The following is a 26,690-nucleotide window of genomic DNA, read 5'->3' as shown; positions in this document are numbered from 1 at the left end:
TCTTACTTCTTCCATGGCTTTCGTCAAGCCTCCCTCATCTTAATATTATCCAGCCATCTGATTTTTCTTCTTCTTCTTGTTTTGACCCTCAATTTCTCCTTCCGTTATTGCCAGGACAAAGCTGTTGGGTCTTTGTTTTCAATGTTCATACTTAGCTATCTTTTTCTCTCTAACTGTATTTCTCAACCTTTTTGATTTCTTAGCTTCTACTCTTGACCTAACCCATTAATTTGTCTTTCTGTCCATCCAGCTGATCCCGAACATCATCTGCTAAACATTTCAAAAACTGTTATCCTCCTCTCATCCTCTTTGTTCAGAGTCTAGCTCTAGCATACATAGAATGTAACAGTCCACACTAGTGACTGTGTTTGATATTTTTTTCAGCTGCGTCCTGATGTTTCTGGACCTCCAGATGCCACATAGTTCACTGGTCATGCCTCTTGCTGTAGCTAATCTGACCTGGTAAATATGGTGATAACCATTGAGCCAAGGCACTTGAAACTGCCTCTATCTCAGTGCTTCCAATCTTTACTATTCCATTGCCATTTAGAGCCATAAGTTTGGTCTTTGCCTCATTTATGTTCAATCCAAAAGACTCGGTGTCTTTTGACTAGGCCCGCTAATGTCTCTAGCTCTTCCTTTTTGGTATGGCTAGGAGTGTAGTGTCATCTGCATATCTGAGGTCCCATATGCTATTAGAATAATACATCAAAGGAGGTGGTCATTTGACCCATCAAGTTTGTGCTAGATGCAATAAATGCCATGTTACTGTTTTAAAATTAGCATGTCACATCTACAAGTTGGAAGCAAACAATAAATGAAGTTCAGAGCAAATTTTGTTTCTAACTGAATATAAAACAACCTAACAGAACATTCAAATTCATTACCGACAGTCCACAAGGCTCCAAACTCAAACTAGATTCATCCCATTAGTCTGGGTTGAACAAGAGCTCGAGCAATGAAAGAAAAATGGGCAAAACTTTTTACCATTTTTCAATATAGGAAAAAATTATGCCACCTCAGGCATACACATAAGCCTGCTAGTATTTCCAAAGAAGTAATAAGATTTTTTTTGCCCTCTTTTCACTAAAGCCAGACAATGCATTCTTTATGCACAAAACCATGATGCCATATTTTATGAAGTCTTATTCGATATGAATATTATCTCACACCGACAGATTAAGACCAGAGAATGGGACGATTTACTTTCTTCAGTATGCTCGGTTTCTTCCAATCGTCCCAATGGGCTTGACACTTCCCTGAGGCACACTGCCTTCAGTATCTCATCCATGTGGATGTTTTGCTAGTGCGAGCCTTGGTAGCGAGCGTTGAATATTCATGGAATAAACCAGTTAAGCCTCATCCTCCTCTCAGGCAAGGTCACATCTGTGCATTTCCAGCAGGGCTTACTTTATAACAATCATGTACAGGCAATTCAACATCTTCTCATTATCTGAGTAGCAATGAGATCAGCTGACTTACACAGGATAAGGTTTAAACCTGTAACGTTCCTGGTCTAAATGGTTCACTGATCCATCAAGGGAGCACCAAAATTGTTTACTTTGACTGTAACTGGGTTAGAAACGGATTGTGCAGAGGATTGCATAAACAAAAAAAAACACAAGAGACACTCAGCTCACAACCTCAAACTCAAAGTCAAAGTCAAGAAGGATCAAGGGAGGCAATAATATAAAGGTGGAGGTGCACTCAAAATGTTAAACAATTGCAATACTCACTTTTATCAAAGCAAATATGTCATCCATATAGGGTCGGATGTGGATTTTCACAAATGAAACGAGCATTCCCAGTTGCTGGAACAAGAACTGACGAAGGAAATATACAATTATACACATGGTTTAGAAATAACATGCTTTGCCCACGACCTTTCTATGAATACATTCTACTTTTAAGTCTTCAACTCAAAATTCAATACAGTCCCAGCTGATTACCAGTTTCAAACGTGTCAAATTACAGACCTGGGAAGGAATCAGCCTGTCAGAACTTTATCCAGCATAGTTTAAATGGAAAATAACGTCAACATTACTGACAAACTCGCAAAACCAACCCGAGATTTATTCACATCTAACAACACACAATTTGTTTTAATCAATTCTAAAAACAACCCTGCCCCCAGAAAAGTTAGATCATTTTTAAAAAAAATTATAATGGAAATACTGTGCAGTTCTTCCAGAATCTGGTAAATGGTACACACACAACTAACCTCTCGTTTTTCAGATGTTGACATTCCTGTGTATTTGCAGCTTTTGCAGTATTTTATATTTTTACTAGCATACTTAAATGATAGTTTTAAAAGTGATATTTATCTATATTAGTAAAGAATACAGTAAATGGTCTCCTAGAATTAAAATTAATGTTCAAATAACCTGGGAGTTTCTCTTACTCATAACTCAGCAGCATGAGTTCTGTATGGAAATAGATAAATTTACCAAACAACATTACAGAATGTGCCCCCTCCCACATCAAATCTGTCACTTTAAGTGCAGCATCATAGCACATCAGTCGTCGCAGGTGATTACTGTTCACAAATGCAGGTGTACAACTGCTGGTTTGTACCAAGGGCGAGGTTCAAAGGCCAATCATTAAAATAAGGAGTGCGCACATAAAAGGCTGATCCTGTGGTTCCCTCAAAATTATTCTCCACTCTGCTCTTACTAAGCTAGCTTGGCTGACAAAGGTGGATGGTGGGAAAGGGGCAGAAATAGAGTAACCCACGAGTGAACTTCTAGTAATTAGGCTGTATGATCATGCCCAGGTTAACCTGAGCATGCTGAATCCTGTGGCGAAATACAAGGCCAAAAATTGATTTGGTCCATTTTATCTCATCCACTCGGAATGCTAATACAATCTCCATATTGTGGAAATTACAAGATCACAAGAGGGAAAAACATTCTCGACCTCATCCTCACCAACCTATCTGCCACAGATATATCTGTCCATGCCAGTATCAGTAAGAGAGACCACCGCACAGCCATTATGGAGACGAAATCCAGCCTTCACATTGAGGATACCCTCCATCGTGTTGTGTGGCACTACCACTGTACTAAACGGATAGATTTTGAACAGATCTAGCAACTCAACCCATGGGGCACTGCGGGCCATCTGCAGCAGCAGATTGTACTCAAACACAACCTGTAACCTCATGACCCAGCATATCCCCCACTCTAACATTACAATCAAGCCAGGGGATCAACCCTGGTTCAGTGAAGAGTGCAGGAGGGCATGCCAGGAGCAGCACCAGGCATACCTAAAAATGAGGTGTCAACCTGGTGAAGCTATAACACAGGACTACTTGCGTGCCAAACAACATAAGCAGCAAGTGGCAGGCAGAGCTCAGCGATCGCACAACCAATGGATCAGGTCTAAGCTCTGCAGTCCTGCCACATCCAGTTGTGAATGGTGGTGGACAATTAAACAACTGAGTGGAGGAGGCGGCTCCACAGATATCTCCATCCTCAATGATGGGGGAGCCAAGCATATCAATGCAAAAGACAAGGCTGAAGCATTTGCTACAATCTTCAGCCAGAAGTGCCGAGTGGATGATCCATCTCGGCCTCCTCCGGAGGTCCCCAGTATCACAGATGGCAGTCTTCAGCCAATTCAATTCACTCCCATGTGATGTCAAGGAATGGCCGAAGGCACTGGATACTGCAAAGACTATGGGCCCTGACAATATTCCGGCAACAGTACTGAAGACTTGTGCTCCAGAATTTGTCACGCCCCTAGCCAAGCTGTTCCAGTGCAGCGGCAACACTGGCATCTACCCGACTAGGTGGAAAATTGCCCAGGTATGTCCTGTACACAAAAAGCAGGACAAATCTAATCTGGCTAATTATTGCCCTTTCAGTCTACTCTCCATCATCAGTAAAGTAATGGAAGGAGTCATCAACAGTGCTATCAAGAGGCACTTGCTTAGCAATAACTTGCTCACTGACGCTCAGTTTGGGTTCTGCCAGGGCCACTCAGCTCCTGACCTCATTACAGCCTTGGGTCAAACATGGACAAAAGAGCTGACCTCCTGAGATGAGGTGACAGTGACCGCCCTTGACATCAAGGCCACATCTGATCGTGTGGCATCAAGGAGTTCTAGCAAAACTGGAATCAATGGGAATCAGGGGGAAAACGCTCCATTGGTTGGAGTCATAGGTAGCACAAAGGAAGATGGTTGTGGTTGTTGGTGGTCAGTCATCTCAGCTCCACGACATCACCACAGGAGTTTCTCAGGGTAGTGCCCTCAGCCCAACCATCTTCAGCTGCTTCATCAAAGACCTTTCTTCCATCATACGATCAGAAGTAGGGATGTTCACTGATGATTGCAGAACGTTCAGCACCATTCGCGACCCCTCAGATACTGAAGCAATCCATGTCCAAATGCAGCAAGAACTGGACAATATCCAGGCTTGGGCTGATAAGTGACAAGTAACATTCGTGCCACAGAAGTGTCAGGCAATGGCCATCCCCAACAAGGGAGAATCTAACCATCACCCCATGACATTCAATGGCATTACCATCGCTGAATCCCCCACTATCAACATCTTGGGGGTTATCATTGACCAGAAACAACTGGTCTAGCCATACAAATACTGCAGTTACAAGAGCAGGTCAGAGGGTAGGAATCCTGCGACTAGTAACTCACTTCCTGACTCCCCAAAGCCTGTCCACCATCTACAAGGCACAAGTCAAGAGTATGATGTTATACTCCCCATTTGCCTGGATGAGTGCAGCTCCCACAATGCTCAAGAAGCTTGACACCATCCAGGACAAAGCAGCCCATTTAATTGGCACCACATTCACAAACATTCACTCCCTCCACCACCAATGCACAGGAGCAACAGTGTGTACCATCTACAAGATGCACTGCAGGAACTCAACAAGGCTTCTTAGACAGCACCTTCCAAACCCATGACCACTACCATCTAGAAGGACAAGGGCAGCAGATAGATGGGAACACCATCATCTGGAAGTTCCCCTCCAAGTCACTCACCATCCTGACTTGGAAATATATCGCCGTTCCTTCACTATCGCTGGGTCAAAATCCTGGAACTCCCTGCCTAACAGCACTGTGGGTGTACCTACACCACATGGATTGCAGCAGTTCAAGAAGGCAGTTCACCACCACCTTCTCAAGGGCAACTAGGGATGGGCAATAAATGTTGGCCCAGCCAGCGAAGCCCACTACCCGTGAATGAATTTTAAAAAACAAGACCGGTTTGAAATAACACCTCACCTGTCTCCACAGCCCAGCTGCTTGGCATAAGCCTTGCACCGTCTTGGATTTAAATGGTCATGTATTTCACAAAATACCTGTGTAATGTCTAGATGGCACAGTACTGTTACATTTCTCATAATACAAGATTCTATTCTTTTGCTGCGGTACTTAAAAAGTAAAATTGTTCCTCAAATTCCAAGTAAGCCCAAATACAACCCTCTGACACAAGCATGAGCATTTTTACAAGTTAAATTTTTAGATTGGTTACTCACTCACATTCTGATCTATACTAAACCTACCTCTCGAGTATTAGCATCACAGACTCGGATGACGTTCAGGAACGTGGGCATGACTTGAGGCAGGAACTGGACACACTTTAAACCCAGAGATTTGAAAATAAAGGTGACTGCCTGAACAACCATTGTGTGGTGGTTTGAAAGAGATGTGTCTCGCAAGATACGCATGAGGGTTACTACAGCAACAGCTGGGTAGAACTCATCCAATGGTAAATTCCCCATATTCACCAACATTTCACTGGTGCTGTAATCAGCTATAATCAAGAAAATAAACATAAACAGGGTTAACAGTGTTAATGAGGCATTCCTTGTGAATGTTGAAAATTAGAATGCTACACACTTCACAATGGATCAGAACAATACATCGCCCCTGGCCAGCTGTTTATACTGCGGTGCCTTCTTGAGGTACGTCTTAACACCCTATTTAAACCGAAACAGGAATGACAGTGTCGGGATGGATTAGCAGTGTACGGAAGTACTTCTACAACATAGAATAGCACAGTACTGAAGGAGGCCATTTGGCTCATCCAGAATAGGCAACTGTTAATAAAGCTGAATTTTTGTTGGAATTTGGAACCACACACTAGCTAGTTGAGCCTAACCACAAGAACAAGCCACTTCAAGTGACCATGGAGCTGTCAGATAGTCCAAGAAAATCAATTGGTTCACTTATGTTCTTTTGAGAAGGAAACCTGTGTCCTTACCCAGAAAGGACTACATGAGGCTCTAGTTGCATAACAACAAGGTTGGTTCTTAATCACCTGGCAAGGCAAATAATTATATCAAGAAGGTCCACTACCATCTCAGGGCAGCTAGGGATGAGCAGCGAATGTTGGCTTTGCCAGAGATGCCCACATGCCCAGAGCTTAATTTTTAAAGAAGGTACAACCCAACTGAAGTAAACAATTACCACTTCTATATGCCTTTATTGTACTTTGTAAGTGACACCAACAATGGCTTCTTGTCATGCTAATGAATTTGTTAGCTTTTGTTAGCTTCCTCATGATCACAGTCTATACTTCAGAAAGATGAACATAAAAAGTGGTGCCTCATCAGAAATTAACCTTTGGAGAATAATTATTTATATGCAGTGACACATCTAGCACATTTATAATAGGTATATTACTTGTCTTCTGTAATAGAAGAGACATAAGACAGATCAGCACAGTTAGCCTTAATTGTGTAAACACACTATTAATTTAGAATTCAGAGAACTCAAGCCAAAAACCAGGGCAAAGGCTGCACTATCACGCATTATATATATGCCATAGAACAGCAGCATGGATGAACCAAAACAAAAAATTTTAAAACTCGAGATAAAACGTCTTAATTAGTTGTATATCAACATCACTGAAACAAATAAGATTAATTATTTTTTCTCAATAGCTGGTTCTAAAGAGAATGTCAAGAGCAGGTTTGAGCAAAATCATTGTGGTGACAATGAAATTATCATTATTGGAAAACAATAGTCTTAAAAACCAAACTTTCTATGGTTGAAGAGGTCCGATTTTTATGCTACCTTGGGGTCAGCTTAAATTACTCATAATAGTGTGGTATTGTGACGGAGGATTAACATTTAAAACGATGACCATAAATCACATTCAGAACTCCATCCCAAAGCAGCAAGTAATTGCAACTGCTCACAAAATACTTCCTTACAAATATTTTCTGTTGCCATTGCTAGTCAATCAATAATCTTTGCTAGAAGAACTTTTAAGGGAAACAGTTTCAAACATTTCTATCTAAAACATACACACTATCCTGACATACCACATCCGATGTAGCTGCTTTAATGTTGTAATGTGTAAAGTTGTACCCTCTACCATTATATTTTATTAGTCAAGGTCACGCTTGATTTCTTGAAGTGCATGTTTATGAAGAGGCGTGCATTAAAAGGGTACATCCAGTCTACGTGAAGTCAGATAAGGTCAGTGTGCATTTATGCTTAGCTGTGTAGTGCTGCCTGTGTCTTAAATTATATAGACCACCTGTCAGTCAATTTAGCCACAATGTTTATTTCCTTCTTGTGAACTCTTCCTCTGGTCAAAAGTTCCAGCAGCAATTAGTTTTGCCCCACTGTTTTGATTGCCCCTTTACATCACAAAGATTGCTTGTAACAAAGTAACCCTGTTCACAGTTAAGCAAAACATTCAAGAAGAAAGCTAACTGGATGTTGCACAGATTCTCCTTCACTACACGAAATGAGGAATGGTCAATTAAGTTGATTTGTTCCATAGTTTACATACAATATATATTATGAGTTTGACTTAATTTCGCTCTGATCTCTAAAGCTAATCATTCTCCAGAATACATAGCAATCCTCACAAGCAATCTACCTAATTTGTTTCTAGAAAGGAAGATAAACACATTTCAATTTAGTAGTTCATATTAAGTTACTTTGCATATATATTGGGATCCAAGCAACAAAACTGACCTTAACAATGAACTGTTTAACTGTTCAACAGCTATAATTAAAAGTTTGATGTTTCATTAAAAAATACCTTTCCTAAACTAGAAAAAGCTAAAAATGAACTCAATTTAACTGTCAACAGTAGCTTAGAGTTACGGAAACTCCAATTGTCTGATCATAATTCCAATATTTTAAATGGGTCAGGCTAATTTGATGAAAAGTGAAAAATTAAATCCTTTAATGCATTCATTTCAGCAAAATACCTTTTACTTGCAATTCTTGCTTGACTGGAATACATTACGTTTATAGTATGCAGTACAGATTGCAAAATACTATAGTATTAGATGAGCAGCAATTTGCCAGGGCTCCCGCACATGATGCTATTTGAAGGCTTCTGCTGCGCCACACGAATGAGGACATTTGAGCTCAAATGCATATTCTCCCATTGTCAAACAACCTGCAGCTAAATGTTTAGGTTTACATATGAAGAAGTTACTTAGGTGAGGAATTGGAGGACTATGCTGCCTGCATAACAGCATGTTTTGATAAATCACAAAACTTATTGTACACATTGTTCATTTTAAAAATAAAACTCCGAACGAAAAAGGGCAAAGTAGGGTCAACATACAAAAGAGGAAAAAATTAGGCACTTGTATCAAATGAACAGGAAAGTGGCAGGGAATCTCTCATTTCCTGGATCATAAAAAGAACTATTGTGTAAAGTATAACCTTGCAGCATCAATAATGCCTTGACCAGAGATAGCAGATTTTGTCCTGAATGTCTGGAACACATTAAATGTACATCGAGTTTCAATTTCATTCAAATGAGTTAAGAATTTAACTTTTTTGTTTAAGATGGCATTAATGAAAGCCTCCCCCCAGGAGCTAATTGCAACTGGGCAACCTGGAAGTGCCTTTACAGACTTAGGACTGGTGTAGGTCGTTCAAAGGTGTCACTAAGCAAATGGGGATATACAACCAGCCCGACAACTTGTGAATGTGGAACTGAGCCACAGACTATGCAACATCTCCTGCAATGCCTATCGCTAGAGGAACTCTGCACTGTTGCAGATCTTGTCGAATTCAACAATAAGGCACAAAAATGTGTCCAGTTCTGGCTGGGCCATGTATAGACTGTCCGTGGACACGATAAGAAGAGGAGCTTCATGAAGACACTCAGTAGTGTACGTACATGTTAAAACATGCCCAGAAAGAGGAGATTAAACAAGATTTTTAATAAGTTAGAGTGCTCATGAAAGAATACTGCACAGAGGTTATGGATAACAGCTCAGAATTTAAGCATAAGGCTTCCCAGAAGACTCTCAAATGCACAGGTGGTGTTTTGTTCTTATTTTTTTTTGTGCAGTACATATTTATGGTACAACTTTTACTGGCATTATCTTCGATAAATAGTTAAGAAAAAAGGATTAAGTGTCACAAGACAAGCTGCAAGTCTTTTAATTGGCTGAAGAAAAATACTTAATTAATATCAATGCATCTAAATTTAAAAGATACCCAACATTGAGGCTCAATTTTTTTAAATTCATCATGGTATAGGGGCGTCGCTGGCTGGGACACCATTTATTGCCCGTCCTTAATTGCTCCTGAGGTGGTGGTGAGCTGCCTTCTTGAACCGCTGCAGTCCATGTGGTGTAGGAACACCCATAGTGCTATTAGGGAGTGAGTTCCAGGATTTTGACCCAGCGGCAGTGGAGGATCGGCGATATATTTCTAAGTCAGGATGCTGAATGGCTTGGAGGGGAACTTCCAGGGAGTGGCGTTCCCATGTATCCGCTACTCTTGTCCTTCTAAATGGTAGTGGTCATGAGTTTGGAAGGTGCTGTCTAAGGAGGCTTGGTGAGTTCCTGCAGTGCAGCTTATAGGTGGTGCACACTGCTGTTACTGTGAGTCGGTGGTGGAGGGAGTGAATGTTTGTGATGGGGTGCCAAACAAGTGGACTGATTTGTCCTGGATGGTTTCAAGCTTCTCGAGTGCTGTTGGAGCTGCACTCATCCAGGCAAGTGGACAGTATTCCATCACACTCCTGACTTGTGTCTTGTAGATGGTGATCAGACTTTGGGGAGTCAGGGGGCGAGTTACTCACCACAGGATTCCTAGCCTCTGATGTGCTCTTGTTGCCACATTATTTATATGGCTAGTCCAGTTTCTGGTCAATGATAACCCTCAGGATGTTGATAGTGGGGGATTCAGCGATGGCAATGCCACTGAATGTCAAGGGGCAATGGTTAGATTCTCTCTTGTCGGAGATGGTCATTGCCTGGCATTTGTATGGCGTGAATGTTATTTGACACTTGTCTGTCCAAGGCTGCATATTAAGAATGAGACTGAAAGGTAATTCCTTCACCTTTAAGTTTAAAATGGTGCCCATAACCAGTCATGGAAAGTGAAGTACAACTCCCACACAACTTTAGCCACAAAAATATTGGAAAGTACTTACTGCCTCTAAAGATTATTTTGTAGGCCACTTGGTCCCACTTAAAAAGTCTGCTTTCAGGACTATATTTAATACCTTACATTTAATCCCATATGACATTACACGAACAACATGGAATGCTTGAAGATGAACACACATCATTGTAGTATTTTACTTGGTCCAAAAAATAAAATTTTAATTTAACGTGACAAAGTTGAAAAACTAAAAAGTTAGAAACCAATAAAATGCCAGGTTGAAGTGATTATTTATTCATGATCATCACAATACTGTCAATCAGCCATATCCTCAGGTCACAGTAAAAGAATAGATACTTAATGTAAAATGCTTTCATACCCGAATCCTGGTTCGATTTTGATTCTGAGAGACTGACAGCAGAGGCATCACGTGATTGGTCAATCATCCCAATATTAACTTTGTGCTTGTATGGATCTAAGGCACCCAATAGCCCCAAGACACGGATAGCCTACGAAGAAAAATGTGACACGCTTACTGTTAAATAATGAGAAAAGGCTCTTTAACAAAAACAGAGTTTTTGAAACAGAAACATAGGAACAGGAAAAGGTCATTTTACCCGAAGCCTGTGCCGTGCCATTCAATAAGATCATTACTGATCTGCGACCTAACTCCATATTTCTGCCTTTGTCCCATATCCCCGAATATCTTTAATTAACAAAAATCTATCAATGTCAGATTTAAAATAATCAATTGCTGTTTGCGGAAGAGAGTTCCAAACTTTTACCACCCTTTGTGTGAGGAAGTGTTTCCTAATTTCACTCCTGAAAATCTTGAAAGGTCTGGCTCTAATTTTTAGAACAGGGCCCATAGTAGTAGACTTCCCAACCAGCAGAAATACAACTTCTCTCTATTTGCCCTATCTGTTCTCCTTAACATCTTGAAAGCTTGGATCAAATCACCACTTAATCTTTTGTCCTAAATCCTATTAAAAAATTCTCTTTGTAATTCAGTTACATTTGTTGATTAAAAAAACCAGGTATCTGAAATTTAAAAAAACAATGTACTGAAAATAGACAGTAGGTCTGTCAGCATTTTTTTAAAAAAAGGAAAGTAGGGGCTCTTTTGGGGCTGCTTAGCTCAGTTGGCTAGCGTGTGTGTTCAGAATAATGCCAACAGCGTGGGTTCGATTCTCGTTTCAGCGGAGCTAGACTTGGGACCTAACGCCTCACCCTGCTCGGAGAATGGAAGGTAAAGGCAAACACCACTGACAAAAAAGACTGCCAAGAAAATGACTCAGGATGAAGCTTCGGCAGACGATGAGCCAAGGACCTGCCTTTAGGTGGAGCATACGACGTGAAATGACATGAGGGGCTCTTTGTCAGAATGATTTCAGGTCTCCTCCCTAAATAATTAACTGCTTCTGCATTCACCAATCTTTGTCTTTCACATGCTGGCAAAGTTACTTTATATTTCTAGCAGAGTCTACTGATATTGTAACACAAGCAGATCTGTTGCTCAATAGACGGTATGCTGCTAAGTGTTTAACATTAACTCCTCCTTTAAGGCCACAATTCCGGGACAAATCTAAGAACTTACTGTTACTTGTAAACAACTGGATCAATTACAGAGAAACTGTAGCTGCTGTTTTTTTAAAAACAAATTGTTTTTCACCCCCACACCAGATGTACAAGGCAATGTATTCCAGTATATATTAACTAGCAAGTAAAAACGCCATTATGTCGCCTGAATAAATTTAAATTAATGAAAAGTTGTATTTGGTGAGGTGGGGGAAGACGGGAAGAGAACAGTTCTTTTTTAGATCACCAACATATAATTGTTTTGGGAAATTGTAGTGGTGATGACCCTAGTACTTATGCCGACCAGTTATGCTGCTAACCATATATACACATGCAACATACGTAGTTTGCAAAAATATTGTTTCATGCCTACACAACTATTCATAACTAATTCAAAATTTAGTTTACAAATACAACTTAAGAGCACAAAACAAAACACTGCTTAATATGAACATGGAGGTGGATATAGTGAAGGTGAAGCTGGGTAAATTTTTGACAAATGAAGAAATGACAGGCATAAACAATAAATATTTATGCGATTTGGGATTGGCCAGATGGACCATAATAATCTTGTCCAGTGCTATCCATTCCTCCATTTAGAAGTTGCACAAAACCTAAAGTGTAGTTACTGCAAGGCATAATACATTCCACCAGATCTGGGAAAAAAAAAATCAGTCCTCCACTGCATTAGCTAACACAGAATTAATTTGCAAAAGCAGTTTTGTCCTGGATGATTTTGTAAAAATGGGCAATGGCAGCTGTGCCCACATTTAAGTTCTCAGGTAACCAATAGGATCAGCTAGAAAAAAATATCAACTTTAAAGTATGTGAAAAATGATTATTTTAACTGACAAGTGATCTACAAAAAAAACATTATTTTACCAGAGGATTATTTGACGATAAACATAATTGTGAATAGCAGTTCTGAACAGCAACAAACGTTATGAATGCAACTTTTAACTACATCCAACTGACTCAAATGGCAATCTGAGCTGCCCGAATACCAGCACCAAGTGCAGCAGTATAAGAAAACATATGTTTTTCATTAAACTGGAAAGCTTTTATGCATTCTGCACAAGTAATACTTATGCTTAATTTTCAATCTTTTTTTTAAAAACAAGTCTGCACTTAAGTACGTATTTAGTGACAATCCATATCTAAATTAATTTCTGTCTTCAATGTATGTGTTTCTATTACAAGGATACTTCAACATTTTATGTTTTGTCAATCTTATATTTTACCATTTTAGCGGTGGCAGGTTCCACAAATTTGAAAACTCTAATTTCCATCCCCTTCCCACCCTCGTTCATCTGATGCACTAACCCATGCTGGAGTTTTACTCTACAGGGTTCAGCAGTTCTCCAGCATCTGTTCAAGTGATCACTCTTCCCATTCAAGCCGAAACTGGAATCTCTGGCAGGCAATTAAACCATGGGAGAAAACTCAATGCTATCCTCATTTCAAAAGCACGTACATGCAATTTCCAACATGGGTGATTAGATAATGATCAAAGGGGGGAACCCAGGCTGATTTCTAGTCTCAAGGATTTGAGACAAACCTGAGCAACCTACTGCTGTTCTGCCTGAATTTTGCCAGCTCAGCATAAACCAAGAATTAAACCTGGAATTTCACCAGTCCATATAGCTCAGTGCCGCATCAAGTTGAGTAATCATGTACTGAGCTAACAGGGGAATCTTTGCTTTTAAAGTGGAAAAATTATGAAGCAATTTCTCAGACTTAAACTCAACATAATGAATGAGTGTAATACAGCTGATAATTATGGTAACCTTAGATTTTAAATTCAAAACAGCAACTGGTTATTTAGTTTTTAAAATCTGGATCTATAATTTAGAGATGGATCACTACTCATTCTTCAATTAGCAGTTTTTAATTAGGTGTTACAATAGGTAATTTTCTGAGCTTGCCCTGCAGGGCTGATGACCCAAAATGATGGTTTACAAATTTATAAATTGTCGTGAGTTGCCAGGAATGCTCCACTTGTTTGATGTATAGTGTTTAAGCTCAACTACTTTACAAATGGCCTGCTTTATAATATTTAAATAATATTGTTTGTGCAGCTCCTGAAATTTAGTGCAATTGTGAAGGTGCAGAATTTCAATGTTTTTGTTGGTAACCAGCTATCCCATTAAGTTCATGTTTAGTAGCCAAAATTTTGGTTGTCAAAATTGCATAATCATAACAACCAGACTGAGTCCTTCCTGACCATCTGTTAAGGAGCAAGTCTGTTAGCAGCAAGTTGCTGTTTTCATACAACCTTTTCAAATGAAATGAGATTCATACAGTATATTTCGTACGGTATATTTCTACAGATTATATTAAACAGCTAACTGCTCCCAAAAACATCATCCAGCATAGATTGGTAGTTAAGAGTTTGCACCTTAAGATTCTCTACATGCCAAAACCACAGGATCAGCAGTCGGGAGTGGGTGGTGATGCTTAGTGGGGGAAAATCAAGATATCAGTTAGCAGGTAACCTTCATGTTGCTTTCATATACCTTCTGGATGTTGGCTTAAGAATGGGACTGAGGGCCTGGGAACATGCCTACTGGAACTCTCTAGGTCTGGAGGTAATGCATGGCACACACAGGCTTCAGGGGTGGGGGGGGGTGTGAAATAACACACATAATGGATAAAGCCACACTACAGAAAATACAACGCTGTATTGCTATAGCCCTGTCTCTGACTTGCACTCCCTTTGAGCAAAGAATCAAAGAATTACCCTAAACAGAAACAAGCAAAACAATTCATCTAGGATGCCTACTGTATCAAAAATATTGCTACCTTCTTCCGATGGGAAGGGTCTAGCTAAATACAACTAAATCAACCGTGTAACAGTAACTTGTACTTCTTTTATAAGTTCCATGCCTTACCTCTCTCCGAATGCCCTGGTTTTGCTCAGTCTTAAGAAAGTTTAGCAGTACTTCAAGAAGAGATGGATATTTCCTGTAAGGTTCCACCACATAGCCTGTGCAAGCAACCTGTTGTCCCAAAGTCCACAGCGCCACCTATCAAATTCACACAGAAGCAGCAGCAGTTAGACCAAATTCTTGTCCGGCACTTTCTATAATATAATGATTTTTGTGGCATTGAATCAGTTGTACGTGCATTTAAAAAGCAGATTGGGGGGAGGGGGGGGAACGGGGAGTGATAAGTAAGAAGAAAGCAAAAGAAGAGGGTGAGTTTAAAAAAAAACTTTCCATACAACCATTAATTTCCTTCACATACCACTATGCTACTCTCCAGCTGTGTGTAATGTGATTGGACTTGTAAACCAGAGGCCTAGAGTAATGATCTGGAGACATTAGTATAAATTGCACTACGGCAGCAAAGGAAATATAAAAATTAACTAATAAAGATGGAATAAAACATTCATTTCACTAATAATAAACCCATAATGAACCCATCTGGTTTCTTACCTAACCTGGCCTACCTGTGACTATAGAAACACAACGATGCGGTTGACTCTTAATTGCCCTATCAAATGACCTAACAAGCCACTCAGTTGTATCAAATCCTGGGAGACGGTGGTATAGTGGTAATGTCACTGGACGAGTAATCCGAAAGCCCAGACGAATGCTTAACTACCCTGTGTAATGGCAAATGCTGGCCTTGCCAATGATGCCACGTCCTATGAAATAAATTTTGTTTAAATTGCTACAGAAAAATCGAAGAAAAATAAAAATAGATGCATCACCCAAATTGGCCTTGGCAGCAGAAACGACAAAGGCACATACTGCCCAGTTGGCCATGCAAAATCCACCTAATATGTGAAGACTAGTACCAAAACTAGGAGAGCTGTCTCACACACCAATCAAACTCATAGCACTTCCAGCTGCGCTGCTTACAATGGTACCTACCTTCGTTTCATTGGCAAATCTGGATATGTGGCTTTCTATTCCATCCTCTAAGTCATTAATGATTACAGTAAATAGTTAAGATCCTTGGGGGGCACCACTATCTTTATGTATCAGCTGCAGCTCAGCAGGTAGCAAACTTGCCTCCAAGTCAGAAAGTTCTGAGTTAAAGTCCAGAGAGGGAGTGCTGCACTGTTGGAAGTGCCATATTTCAGATGAGACATTAAAGCAAGGCCCTGTCTGCCCTTTCAGGCGGACAGAAAAGATCCTATGGCACTAGTTCAAAGAAGCGCAGGGATGTCTTGGCCAATATGTACCCCTAAATCAGCATAACCAAAACAAATTATCTGGTCATTGTCACATTGCTGTTTGTGGGAGTTTGCTGTGTGCAAATTGGCTGATAAATTTCCTACATTACAACAGTGACTGCACTTCAAAAGTACTCTATTTTCTGTGAAGCACTTATGAGATGTCCAGCGGTCATGAAAGGTGCCATATAAACACAAGTCTTTCTTTTTAACTCTGGCAAACAAAAATCTATCGATCTCAGTTTTAACATTTGCAATTGATCCAGCATCAATTGCAGTTTGCAGAATAGTGTTCCAAACTCCTATCATCCTTTGCAAATAGAAATGTTGCCTAATTTCACTCCTGAAAGGTCTGGCCATGCTTCCTAATCCTAGGACCCTCAACCAGCAGAAATAGTTTCTTCCAATCTACCATTTGTTCTCCTTGATATCTTGAAAACTTGGATCAAATCATCCTTAACCTTCTAAATTCTAGGAAACATAACCCTTGCTTGTTTAATCTCTCCTCATAGTTTAGCTCTTAGGGTTCAGATATCATTCTAGTAAATCTACACAACAGTCTCTTCAAAGCCAATACATCCACCCAAAGGTATGGTGCTCAGAACTGTTCATAGTTAATTGTGCATTAATTGTATGCAAGTGGTGAGCATTAACTCATTATTCACTTGAGCTCCATATAAAGAAAGAGTTAAAATTGTTGTTGTTGGGTTAGGAGGTGTATGCTTATAATGTGTAACTCTAAATAAATATAAATGTGTGTAAAAATTGACTCCAATTCTACCCTTTACCAACTGGCTTTCTAGAATAGAATGCATATGGTCTGATCAGAACTGAAGCATGACCCCCTTGTATTCTAGCCCTCTAGATATAAAGTCTAATGGAATGCTGGCCTATTTAATTACTTTCTGTTCCAGTTAATGACATTTTAGTGATCTGTGTATCTGGACCCCCAAGTCTCTTTGGATCTCCACTGTTTCTAGTTTTTCACCATTTAAAAATCCTGCTCTATCCTTTTTTAGGTTCAAAGTTGATTGCTTCATTGTCCACATTGAAATCCATTTGCCACAGCTTTGCCCATTCACTTAATCTATCAATATCTCTTTGTAATTCCATCTACACTGCTTACAATGGTACCTATCTTCAAGTCATTGGCAAATCTGGATATATGGCTTTCTATCTCATCCTCTAAATCATTAATGATTACAGTAAATAGTTAAGATCCTTGGGGGACACCACTAGTCATTTCTTGGCAATTAGAGAACCGGTCCATTATCCTTCTTGTCGGTTTCCTTCTGCTCAACCAATTTCCTAACCAAGTCAAAAATGTGCCTTCAATTCCATAAGCTTCAACTTTAGCTAATAATTTCTTATGGGGCACTTTATCAAATGCCTTCTCAAAGTCCATTTAAATAACATCTATAAACATTTCCCAGTCCACAGCTTTAGCCACCTCTTCAAAAGCTTCAAACAGATTCATCAGGCACAACCTACCTTTAAAATTCATGCTGGCTTTCTCTGATCAGCTGAAACTTTAAGTTTTTTTAAATTATAGACTCCAGCAATTTCCTGATAACAAATGTTGAACTAAGTGGTACATGATTCCTTGGTTTCCCACTCTCACCCTTCTTAAATAACAGAGTGCTTTTCCACAACAACACTGCAAAAATCAGGTACACAGAGGTATATTGAAATCACAGCTACAGATTCACACCACTTTGATACTCCATGCTGCCCATAGTAAGTACATTTTTTTATTAGGGGAGATCTAATAACTAATTTTAGGTCCTCACTAAAACTTCAAACAGTAAATCATTGATCTCTACATAATGAAGAGGACAGGTCTGTAGAATTCTCCCTGGAATCCTTAAAATTCATATAAAGTTAAAATAGGGTAGAGTAATTTTTTAAACTTTCAAAACTAACTGTTATTTTAAACTGATTGACTTTTTGACAAATGAGTTTCACACTAAATCATTTGTTTACCATTGCAATTATGGAAGATAATCAATCAATCAAGAAGACAACACAATCTATTGAGGGAACTAACAGTCAGAACCACTGTTGATGAGGCAGGCATTGTGCATTTAATCAGTTGACTCGCCACACATTTCAAGTTCACCAGTCTCTGACACTGTGGGAAAGCACCTGTCAAGGCAAGGTGTTTCCCCCATAGGGACGGATTTCCAATCTCCTCTAACCCATGCCACACATCTGCAAAAATAAAGTTTTCAAGAGTATTTTGGATATGGCCTGAGAAATTCCTGCCGATCTATCTAATGCTTCTAGGTGGAGGTGAAGGTTGAGTAAAAGTAGAAAACAGCAAAAAATGAGAGGCTGGGATTTGTAACCTTAAAATAGCACAATTACTTTTATTTCACTGATATGCTGCAACTACACAGTTTTTCCTCTGCGCGAATAAACCAGCCAAGTTACATTCATTGATCATTTCTGTGTCAGCTTAAAATCTCAGCTACACATACAGAAATAGAAATACACAGAGGATTGTCAATCAACTGACAGTTGCTGCTACAACAGCTTGATTTTAACACAGACATATCAAAGAGGAATTGGGCCAATTTTTGTACCGCCCCTCTGCTCCAGTGCTGTATAGGAGCAGTGCACCAAGATTTCCTGTCCTGGGACATTATGATAAGCATGAGGCACCCTCGGAGCAAGCCTGTCTCCCGGGCAGGAAAGTGAAGCGCAGCTGCAGGCTTCTCCCATAACCTACCAATTTCTCACTCATGCTGCCAGGAACCTATAACTAAATGAGCAGATATTGGCAATTAGATTCCAGAGAATCAGCTAGGCTGATCTTCCAACAAAACTGACAAACAGTTCTCCAGGGCAAATCCTAGTTCTCCAGAGCACCTGAAACTGTAGACCGTTAAAGCCTCATTTAGCCAGTACTTTGGATTATGTGAGAATGCAAACCATATGCCATTTCACATACACTTAGTTGGAAAAAGTCACACACACAGAACAATAAGACAATGCCAATTTTGTCAGTCTTCACATTATTCACATTGACAAATTCAGCACATAGCTGAAGTTTTAGAGTTTAATATTCACCATCTTAAATTAAAATAAGATTTGGAATCTTTCCCTTCAATCTTTATATGAAATGACCAAGAATGACAATCGATACAGACTGCACCCCTTTCAGTAATCAAAATTATACACATATTATCACATAATTCAGAATCCATCAGCAGCTGAAAGCACTACTTCACAAAATTTTTAATACATAGGTGATTTCTTCATAAAGTTTACTTTGTATTCTTTGCAGCTGTAAAAACTATGCTTCTATTTCATACAATCAGCCCACAGGATAACCATTTCAGCACTTAATGTATTTGATACCCATGACTCAATCTTCAACATTTAAGAGACTTTGTCATCAGGATAGTGCTGATTTTTTCCCCCTCATCTACAGGCACTTATGTAAATCTTCAACCGATATACAGAAAATGAAAATACTTAGTTTGCAACTTTCCAAATACTCCAGTACTCATCTAGATTGTTACTGCAAAAAACCACAGGTGTAATATAAATGCATGGGTGTTCAGAGCGCTCTACCTGTCTTTTCGCAAGTGACGAAGAGTCCTGGAGCATGTCCATTATGATAGGAAATAGTTCATCCATCCACTTTCGCATCTCCAGTCCACTCACCTTCAGGAACAAACATTACCAACTTTAAGACTCCTCAAATTTAAAACAAGGCTATCGATTAAGGAACAAATTTACACTACTCATGCTTTAAACATTCAATCTTACAACTGACCAGTCACCATTCTACCTTCCAGAAATACGTGAAAGCAAGTCAAACATCAGGAAAATATCTTTAACACTAGGTGAAAATTTCTGGTAGAGTTCAAGCCCCAACTCAGAACAATGCAGTGCAGTCCTGAGGGAATGTTACATTGTCTGAAGTGCCATCTTTGAGATAAGACATTAAGCTGAGACTCCTATCTACTTGTTCAGGCGGATATAAAAGATCACATGACACTATTTGAAGATGAACAGTGAAGTTCTAAGGATGTCCCAGCCTACATTTCTCCCTCAACCAACACTGCTAAAACTGATTTAATTGGTCATTTATCACATTGTTATTTGTACAGCATCGCTGTGCATATATCGAATACTGCATCTATGTGCAATAACAATGCTGAGTACAGTTCAAAAGTACTTTATTAGTTTTAAAAACTTTGGGTCTCTTCCCACATAATTCAACTTTGTTCCAACGGTATTGCATTTCACATTTTGTATTTAAGCTTCTAATCCATAAATGCAATAAATTGTATTGTACAGAAGTAATCATACTCTAATATTAACCTTACCTGGGCAAGTTCACCTATTGTTGCCAGAACACTAACAATTACACCAGGGTTGGGATCAGGATCCTTCAGTTTTAAGATTAAGGCCTGAGAGGAAGCAAAAAGGAGCACATGAAATGAGAGACTGGGTTTTGTAGCCTTAAGATAGCACAATTACTTTTATCTTCACTTTCTTCACCATTATGCAGCAACCAGTTTTTTCTTCAGCACAAATAAACCATCCAAGTCACATTCATTACTCACTTTTGTATCAATTTGAAATCTCAGCTACACATGCAGTCATTTGAGAGCAAATACATAGTTTCCATTTTCCCCACATTTAATATATGTTCTTTCTTGTCAATGAACATCAATACAAAAAACAATTCTAAATTTTCAATGACAAGTTCATTTTTGACACTAATAATCACTGTAGGAAAAGTCATTTCCTCCCACTTACCTTGAGAATAGGCTCCATGTATGGGCGGATAAGGCGGGGGGCATTGGAAACCAGGTGGCCCAACATTCGGGCACTTTGCTCTTTGTTTCGACCTACTCCACTGTGCTCTAGTTCAGTTAAAATCTATGAATCATAAAGAAATTATAAATAGACTGTAAGTCAATACATTCTTTATTTTGACAACAACTGTTATGTGCAACAGCACACATCCGGTCTCTGTCAGGGGGCTTGTACAGCAATATCAATATCAACAGAGTGAAGAAAGTGTGTAAACTACTGGCTCCAACATCCACAAAAGGTTTGACAGTGCTGGTATGCAAGATCTACAAGGGGGTGACCTGCAAAACATGGGCGATCTCTTGCGTGAAAAAGGCTAAACACAACAAAGCTGCAGTTAAGCTATGTACCTTACAAGGACAAAAGCAAAGGAAAACAAATTGTAAATTTTGACAGCAATTGGGAGCATTTCCAGTTGAGGGGCAAGGTTATAGCAACATGCTAACTGGTGACTTGAGTGTCAGAACATTGGAAAAAACAAAGAACACTGGGTCAGACAGGTGGGCACAGCAGATTGGTATTAAGCAGTGACTGCAAGTGTAATTGAGAGTCTGGCAATACCTAATGGTAATTATTAGAGGGAATGGGTTGAGGTATGTCAAGTGGTATCTAAGTTTTAAAGTCAGCGTTGAGGTGTGAGTACTGCAGTTGCTTGGTTTTGTTGCCTAATGGCAATAATATTACAGCACGTAAACAATAAATGAGGTTCATGCATTTCGCAGAAGGAGCTCTCGGTACAGGTAATCATTGGCGTTCTAAAGAAGGGAGGGTCAATAAATAATTCAAGAAAGTTGACTGAAACTGGAAATGACGGTATGGATAATCACTGATACCAGACCACACAAGTGCTTTCATTTAGTCAGTGCTACATTATGCTGAAGTGCGCGTTAACAATGCCTTTATATTGCAACTTCTGAAAATCTGAATATTTAAAAAATTTTAAATTACAGGATGCATTTGCAGGGCTCAGTGCTTGCCCCAGTCCTATTCAACGTATATACAAATGACCTGCCAAGAGCCACGTCCCACAAGTTAATCTATGCTGATGACATCTGTTGTGCTACCAAAGCTCCATTCTTCTGCACTCTGGAACAGATTCTTAACAAAGACGTTACAAAGTTGACAGACTACTGTAGCACATGGCATCTCATGTTAAATCCCTCTAAAACCATATCCAGTGTATCTTACTTCAACAATGCCAGTGCCAAAATACAATTGTATATCTACATAGATGGCCAAAGACTAAAGCATGATCCCAATACAACATACTTGGGAGTAACTCTAGAAAGAATCTGTCCTTCCAGGGACCTCTGAAGGAAACAGCAGCAAAGGTCAAAACCTGAAACAACCTGCTACCCAAACTTGCTGGATCTACATGGGGTGCTGCTGCCACAGCACTCCAGATCTCAGCACTTGCCCTATCACACTCCGCAGCAGAGTACTGTGCACCTGTCTGAAAGGTCATCACACACACATCTTGTTGACGCTCAACTGAATGCAACAATGTGGATCATAACTGGAATCTCTGCTCAACACTCCTCCCCTGGCTTCCTGTCCTGTCAAACATCGCTCTGCTACACATCCGCAAATTGACAAAAATCCACAAGCTGGCTGAAACCATCTGTACTGCACCTCATTTACCACTCTACAATGACCTATTCAACCCGCCTTCTATCTCAGTGCCCCATATGGAAGACCCTTCCTGAGCAAGATCAACCAGCAGATATTCTTTGGATCTAGGAATGGGGAACAAGGGGCGCCACTAACAAGTTCTTTGTGACAAACCCCATCTGTCAAATGGCAGGCTTTGGAATACCACAGCGACAGTGGTCCTTGCCAAACAGGTTCAGGACAGGCCAGGGCCAAGGTCAGCCAACCTCCACTGCTGGGGCCTCGGTACAAGCCCCTTACGCACTTGTGGAAAGACACAAACAATGCTGCACATCACTGAGGAGTGCCCCCTCTATAGACTAAGTGGCAAACTAATCACATCAAACTCAACAAATGAGGGGATTATCGCATGGCTTTGGGGATTTGCATTCACTAAATAAATAAAAACAATAAGACAATCACTAAAAACGTCACATAAATCCAGCGTACTTTCAAAGCTTTCTGGAAACATTGTGCTGTTAATGCATTTTGCAGAATGCAGACACAGAAACAATACAGAACATTGTTAGGAAATGAAGACGGTTACCAAATCAGATGGTAATGAACTTATTCTATATGAAATGTTTCTAACTATGTTAACTAATAAAGCTCCAAATATCCCTCATTCCAATATTGTAGTACATAGAAGGACTATTGGGTCTATTCTCAAAAGATGTGAAATAATTTTCAACACATCTATTGCTTAGGTTAGATTATAGGACTGACAATTCAATGCATGGGATGGAAATTCAGAAAGCTTGCCCTTCTAGGGTCATTGGTACATGCTTCTTAGCATCCAATTGTAGAGTGGAATTGGTGGATACTGAGAAAAAGAAATCCACAGAGTTACAGAACAAAACAGAGACCCTGAAAGTTTGACATCTGTTCTGAATTTACGCTGAAAGGATCACCAGACAATTCAGAAAATGATTTCATTTCCTCTTGGGGCAGACCTGAGAGGGATCTTTACTGTGCAATGATTCAGTCTGCAACTGTGTCTCAGTTGAGTTTTAATTTATTATAACTTTTCCATTTTCAAAACTGGAGACTTTAAAGGAATGGCAAGTTCCAACTTACTTCCCTTCACACTAAATCCCTCTATTTCCTTTCTTCTCTAACTTGTATCAACTCCTGCATCTGAGTGAGTGACCCCAAAATTTACAGAGTGCAACAGAGGGCAAAAACTGCCAAGTGAATATATCAAGGCCAGGGATGAATTTACACGCAGGGCCTTATGACATTTTTCCACTCCCCCCCGCCATTTCTGCTGCCTCCCCCCACCGCCAAGGCTGGAGATTGGGGTTTGAAGGGTGTGGGCGGAGGCTGTCCACATAGCAGAGAGGAGATAATGTGTTGGGAATGGTTGGTGGTAAGGGGTGTACTTCTGTTCCTCCTGATTTACAAATTCCAATCTCCCATGTGGCAGGCCTGTGGTTTCTTGAATGGATTTGATGATTTAAAGCTGAAGTGAGGGTCTTGTAAAGCAAAGGGTTCACATCAGGTTATCAGGTTCCTTGTAGTCGAATATCTGGGAGTTTGATTCTCAGGTGAACTTTGAAACAGGAACAGGTTAAATACTTTGGCTGCTTGATGACCTGCAGCTAGTTTCAGAGTCTGGTTCCTAAGACAGGCTGACGGCTGAAGGTTCTATTGAATCTGCTGGGACGTTGGGTAATAGGGGTGCAGTCGCTGAAGCAACTTCGATCACATCACTGCTGGGTTAATACTTCTCAGGCCCATCCAGTCTAGTTTTGTTGGGGCAGGCCATCATGATACAATGGGAAATTGATAGTGGGCATTGAATTTTGATCTTCCCTTTTGTCCAGTATAAACATGGAGACAGGCAGTCTGGGAACTCCATTGCCTCTAGGTACTGGTCCACCCTCAAACGATGAAATGTGTGAATTCCACAAATGACTGCGAGGTCTCCTTACCTATGTCCATATTTAATTAGGTATGCGCCGAAGACTTCATATGATCTGTAGTCCAAATGCCAAAAGATACATGATTTACGGAAGCCATATTAACAGCTTGCTTACGTCCAATTTTTAAAAGCATTGACAGAAAGCTCATAATATGACATGCCTGTATTGTACCCGTCAAAAAGTATTTCATTTGCTATAAGGTGCTTTGGAGCATCCTGAGGTTGTACTATGTAAACACAAGTCTTTCCTTCCCCCAAACCCTTCCAAAGACTTGCCGATTCATTCTTCAGTCTACTTCTCGGAGCCACATTTTCTGAGAAAGACACACCACTTGATTTCCTCTCTACCATTTGTTCTGTAATTCAGCCTGAACAACTGATGCAATGCAGACAGGCTTAATCTACTGGTGTACACGTACACAGAGACTTTGTGTATGCAAAGGTAAAGTTGAAAGAGATTTAGTAATCTTAGTGGGTTTAATGTCCAATGTGTTCAAACAATGTACAGCAGCATTGCAGAACCAATCAAATGTTAAACTACTTAACCAAAAAGAGAATACAGTTCAGGAGTCACTGCATGGTGCTCTGGTAACATACCTTAAACATGGTGTCCACTTGTGACCATTATGAAACAAGGAACAGATCCAGGCATTGGAAACAGTGCAAAAAACATTGGGAACAGTGCAAAAAGAGCCACAGAATTGACCACTAGCATCAGAAGTCTGAGTTATAAGACTGGAGAAACTTGGGCTTCTAAGCCTTGAAAAGGGAGAGGCAAGTGGTGTCTTATAGAGGTATACAGGGTAATTAATGGCATGGAAAGAGCAAATGTGAAGAATTAGTTTACTATAAATATTAAGAGTAGGACACGGGGACAAAGGTTCAGACGAGTAAAAAATAAATTTAGTGTCAATAACAAGAGGTTCTTCCTCATATAAATCACTAAAACATGGAATGGGCTCCCAGTGGAAGCAAAAACCCTCTAACCATTTAATAACCAACTGCAAACAGTAATGTGGACAGGATGATATTAATATATTTCTGGTAGTTATACTAGGTGGTGAAAAATCTCCCACGCCCACTACTATCTGTGTGTTTAAAATGATAAAATAATTTGCTAGGATAGATACAAAGATGCTATTGCCTCTCCAGTGGGGATCCAGAACAAAGAAGCATAAAATTAGAGGTAGGCCATTTAGGAGTGAAATAAGGAAGCACTTTTACACACAAAGGGTGGAGGAAATTTGGAATTTGCTTCTCCAAAATGCTGTGAATGCTGAGTCAACTGAAATTTTCACATCCGAGATTGACAAATTTTTATTGGACAAGGTTATCAAAAGATCAAGGGCTAATAAATGGATTTGAAGTACAGATCAGCCATTAACTGAATGGTGGAACTGACTGAATGGTCTACTTTTTTTATGCTTAATAAGACCATAAGATCGTATACTACTCATTTCACCTTACATATATTGGTAGCAATTACTCTGCCACATCTACAAATCTAGCGTATTCCTTGATGTACAGGTTCTACTGTTATTAAAACAGAGTTTGGCAATTTTGCTTAAATATTCCCGTCTTTTTTTTGCTGTGCAAGAAATCCAACATAGAACATGCTTAAAAAATACACAATATCCCTAGCCTGATGTGTTATCATGTTGTCTACCTATTTTGATTTTTCCCCCACCCAACCATCTTTTTGATGTTATGTTTGAGACCTCAGCTAAATGAACAAAAGAAGCTGTTGACAATCTCACAACATGAATGAATTACTATTAAATAGAAAAAAAGAATGAAATTGCTTACTAATGTAAATTTTTTCATATTAATGCTTGTAATTACATAGTGATTAATCTTCCCTGTAAACTGCATGTCAGCATTGCAACCCCAAAACCCCTGCACAGGCATGCACAAATTGGTCCCTTTCTAAGTTGCTGCGTGTGCTCAGCTCCGCAAAAAAATTTAAAGGGGCCACATCCACTCCAAAAAAAGAGAGGGAACAGTGGTTGAGATGCTTTTTCCTTAACACACATCCAATAATTTAGATTATTCTCTCTTTCTTTCCCCCCTGAAAAATCCTATGCAGATGGCAGTGTGCACGCTCAAGACTGGATCACTGACTTACTTTCAGTAGTTTTTCCCTAAAAATATACAAAAGGCACTCACTCACTCCATCTACT

The 26,690-nt window shown here is 39.7% G+C and overlaps 1 protein-coding gene across 3 annotated transcripts in view; it reads right to left on the bottom strand.

Moving 5' to 3' along the window:
- mtor (mechanistic target of rapamycin kinase) overlaps nt 1–26,690 on the bottom strand; it is a 352,436-nt gene that overhangs the window by 275,098 nt on the left and 50,648 nt on the right. For all 3 annotated transcript variants that reach the window (XM_078558210.1, XM_078558212.1, XM_078558211.1), the window contains exons 14-20: nt 20,880–21,002; nt 20,444–20,527; nt 19,683–19,775; nt 14,812–14,946; nt 10,722–10,851; nt 5,527–5,777; nt 1,737–1,823 (exon numbers count right to left, since the gene is read on the bottom strand). In XM_078558210.1, coding sequence (XP_078414336.1) covers nt 1,737–1,823; nt 5,527–5,777; nt 10,722–10,851; nt 14,812–14,946; nt 19,683–19,775; nt 20,444–20,527; nt 20,880–21,002 — 903 coding nt within the window. The remainder of the gene's footprint in view (nt 1–1,736; nt 1,824–5,526; nt 5,778–10,721; nt 10,852–14,811; nt 14,947–19,682; nt 19,776–20,443; nt 20,528–20,879; nt 21,003–26,690) is intronic.

The sequence above is a fragment of the Cetorhinus maximus genome, chromosome 15, assembly GCF_964194155.1.
Source record: "Cetorhinus maximus chromosome 15, sCetMax3.hap1.1, whole genome shotgun sequence".
Classification (NCBI taxonomy): domain Eukaryota; kingdom Metazoa; phylum Chordata; class Chondrichthyes; order Lamniformes; family Cetorhinidae; genus Cetorhinus; species Cetorhinus maximus.
This window is presented reverse-complemented; position numbering and strand designations above follow the sequence as displayed.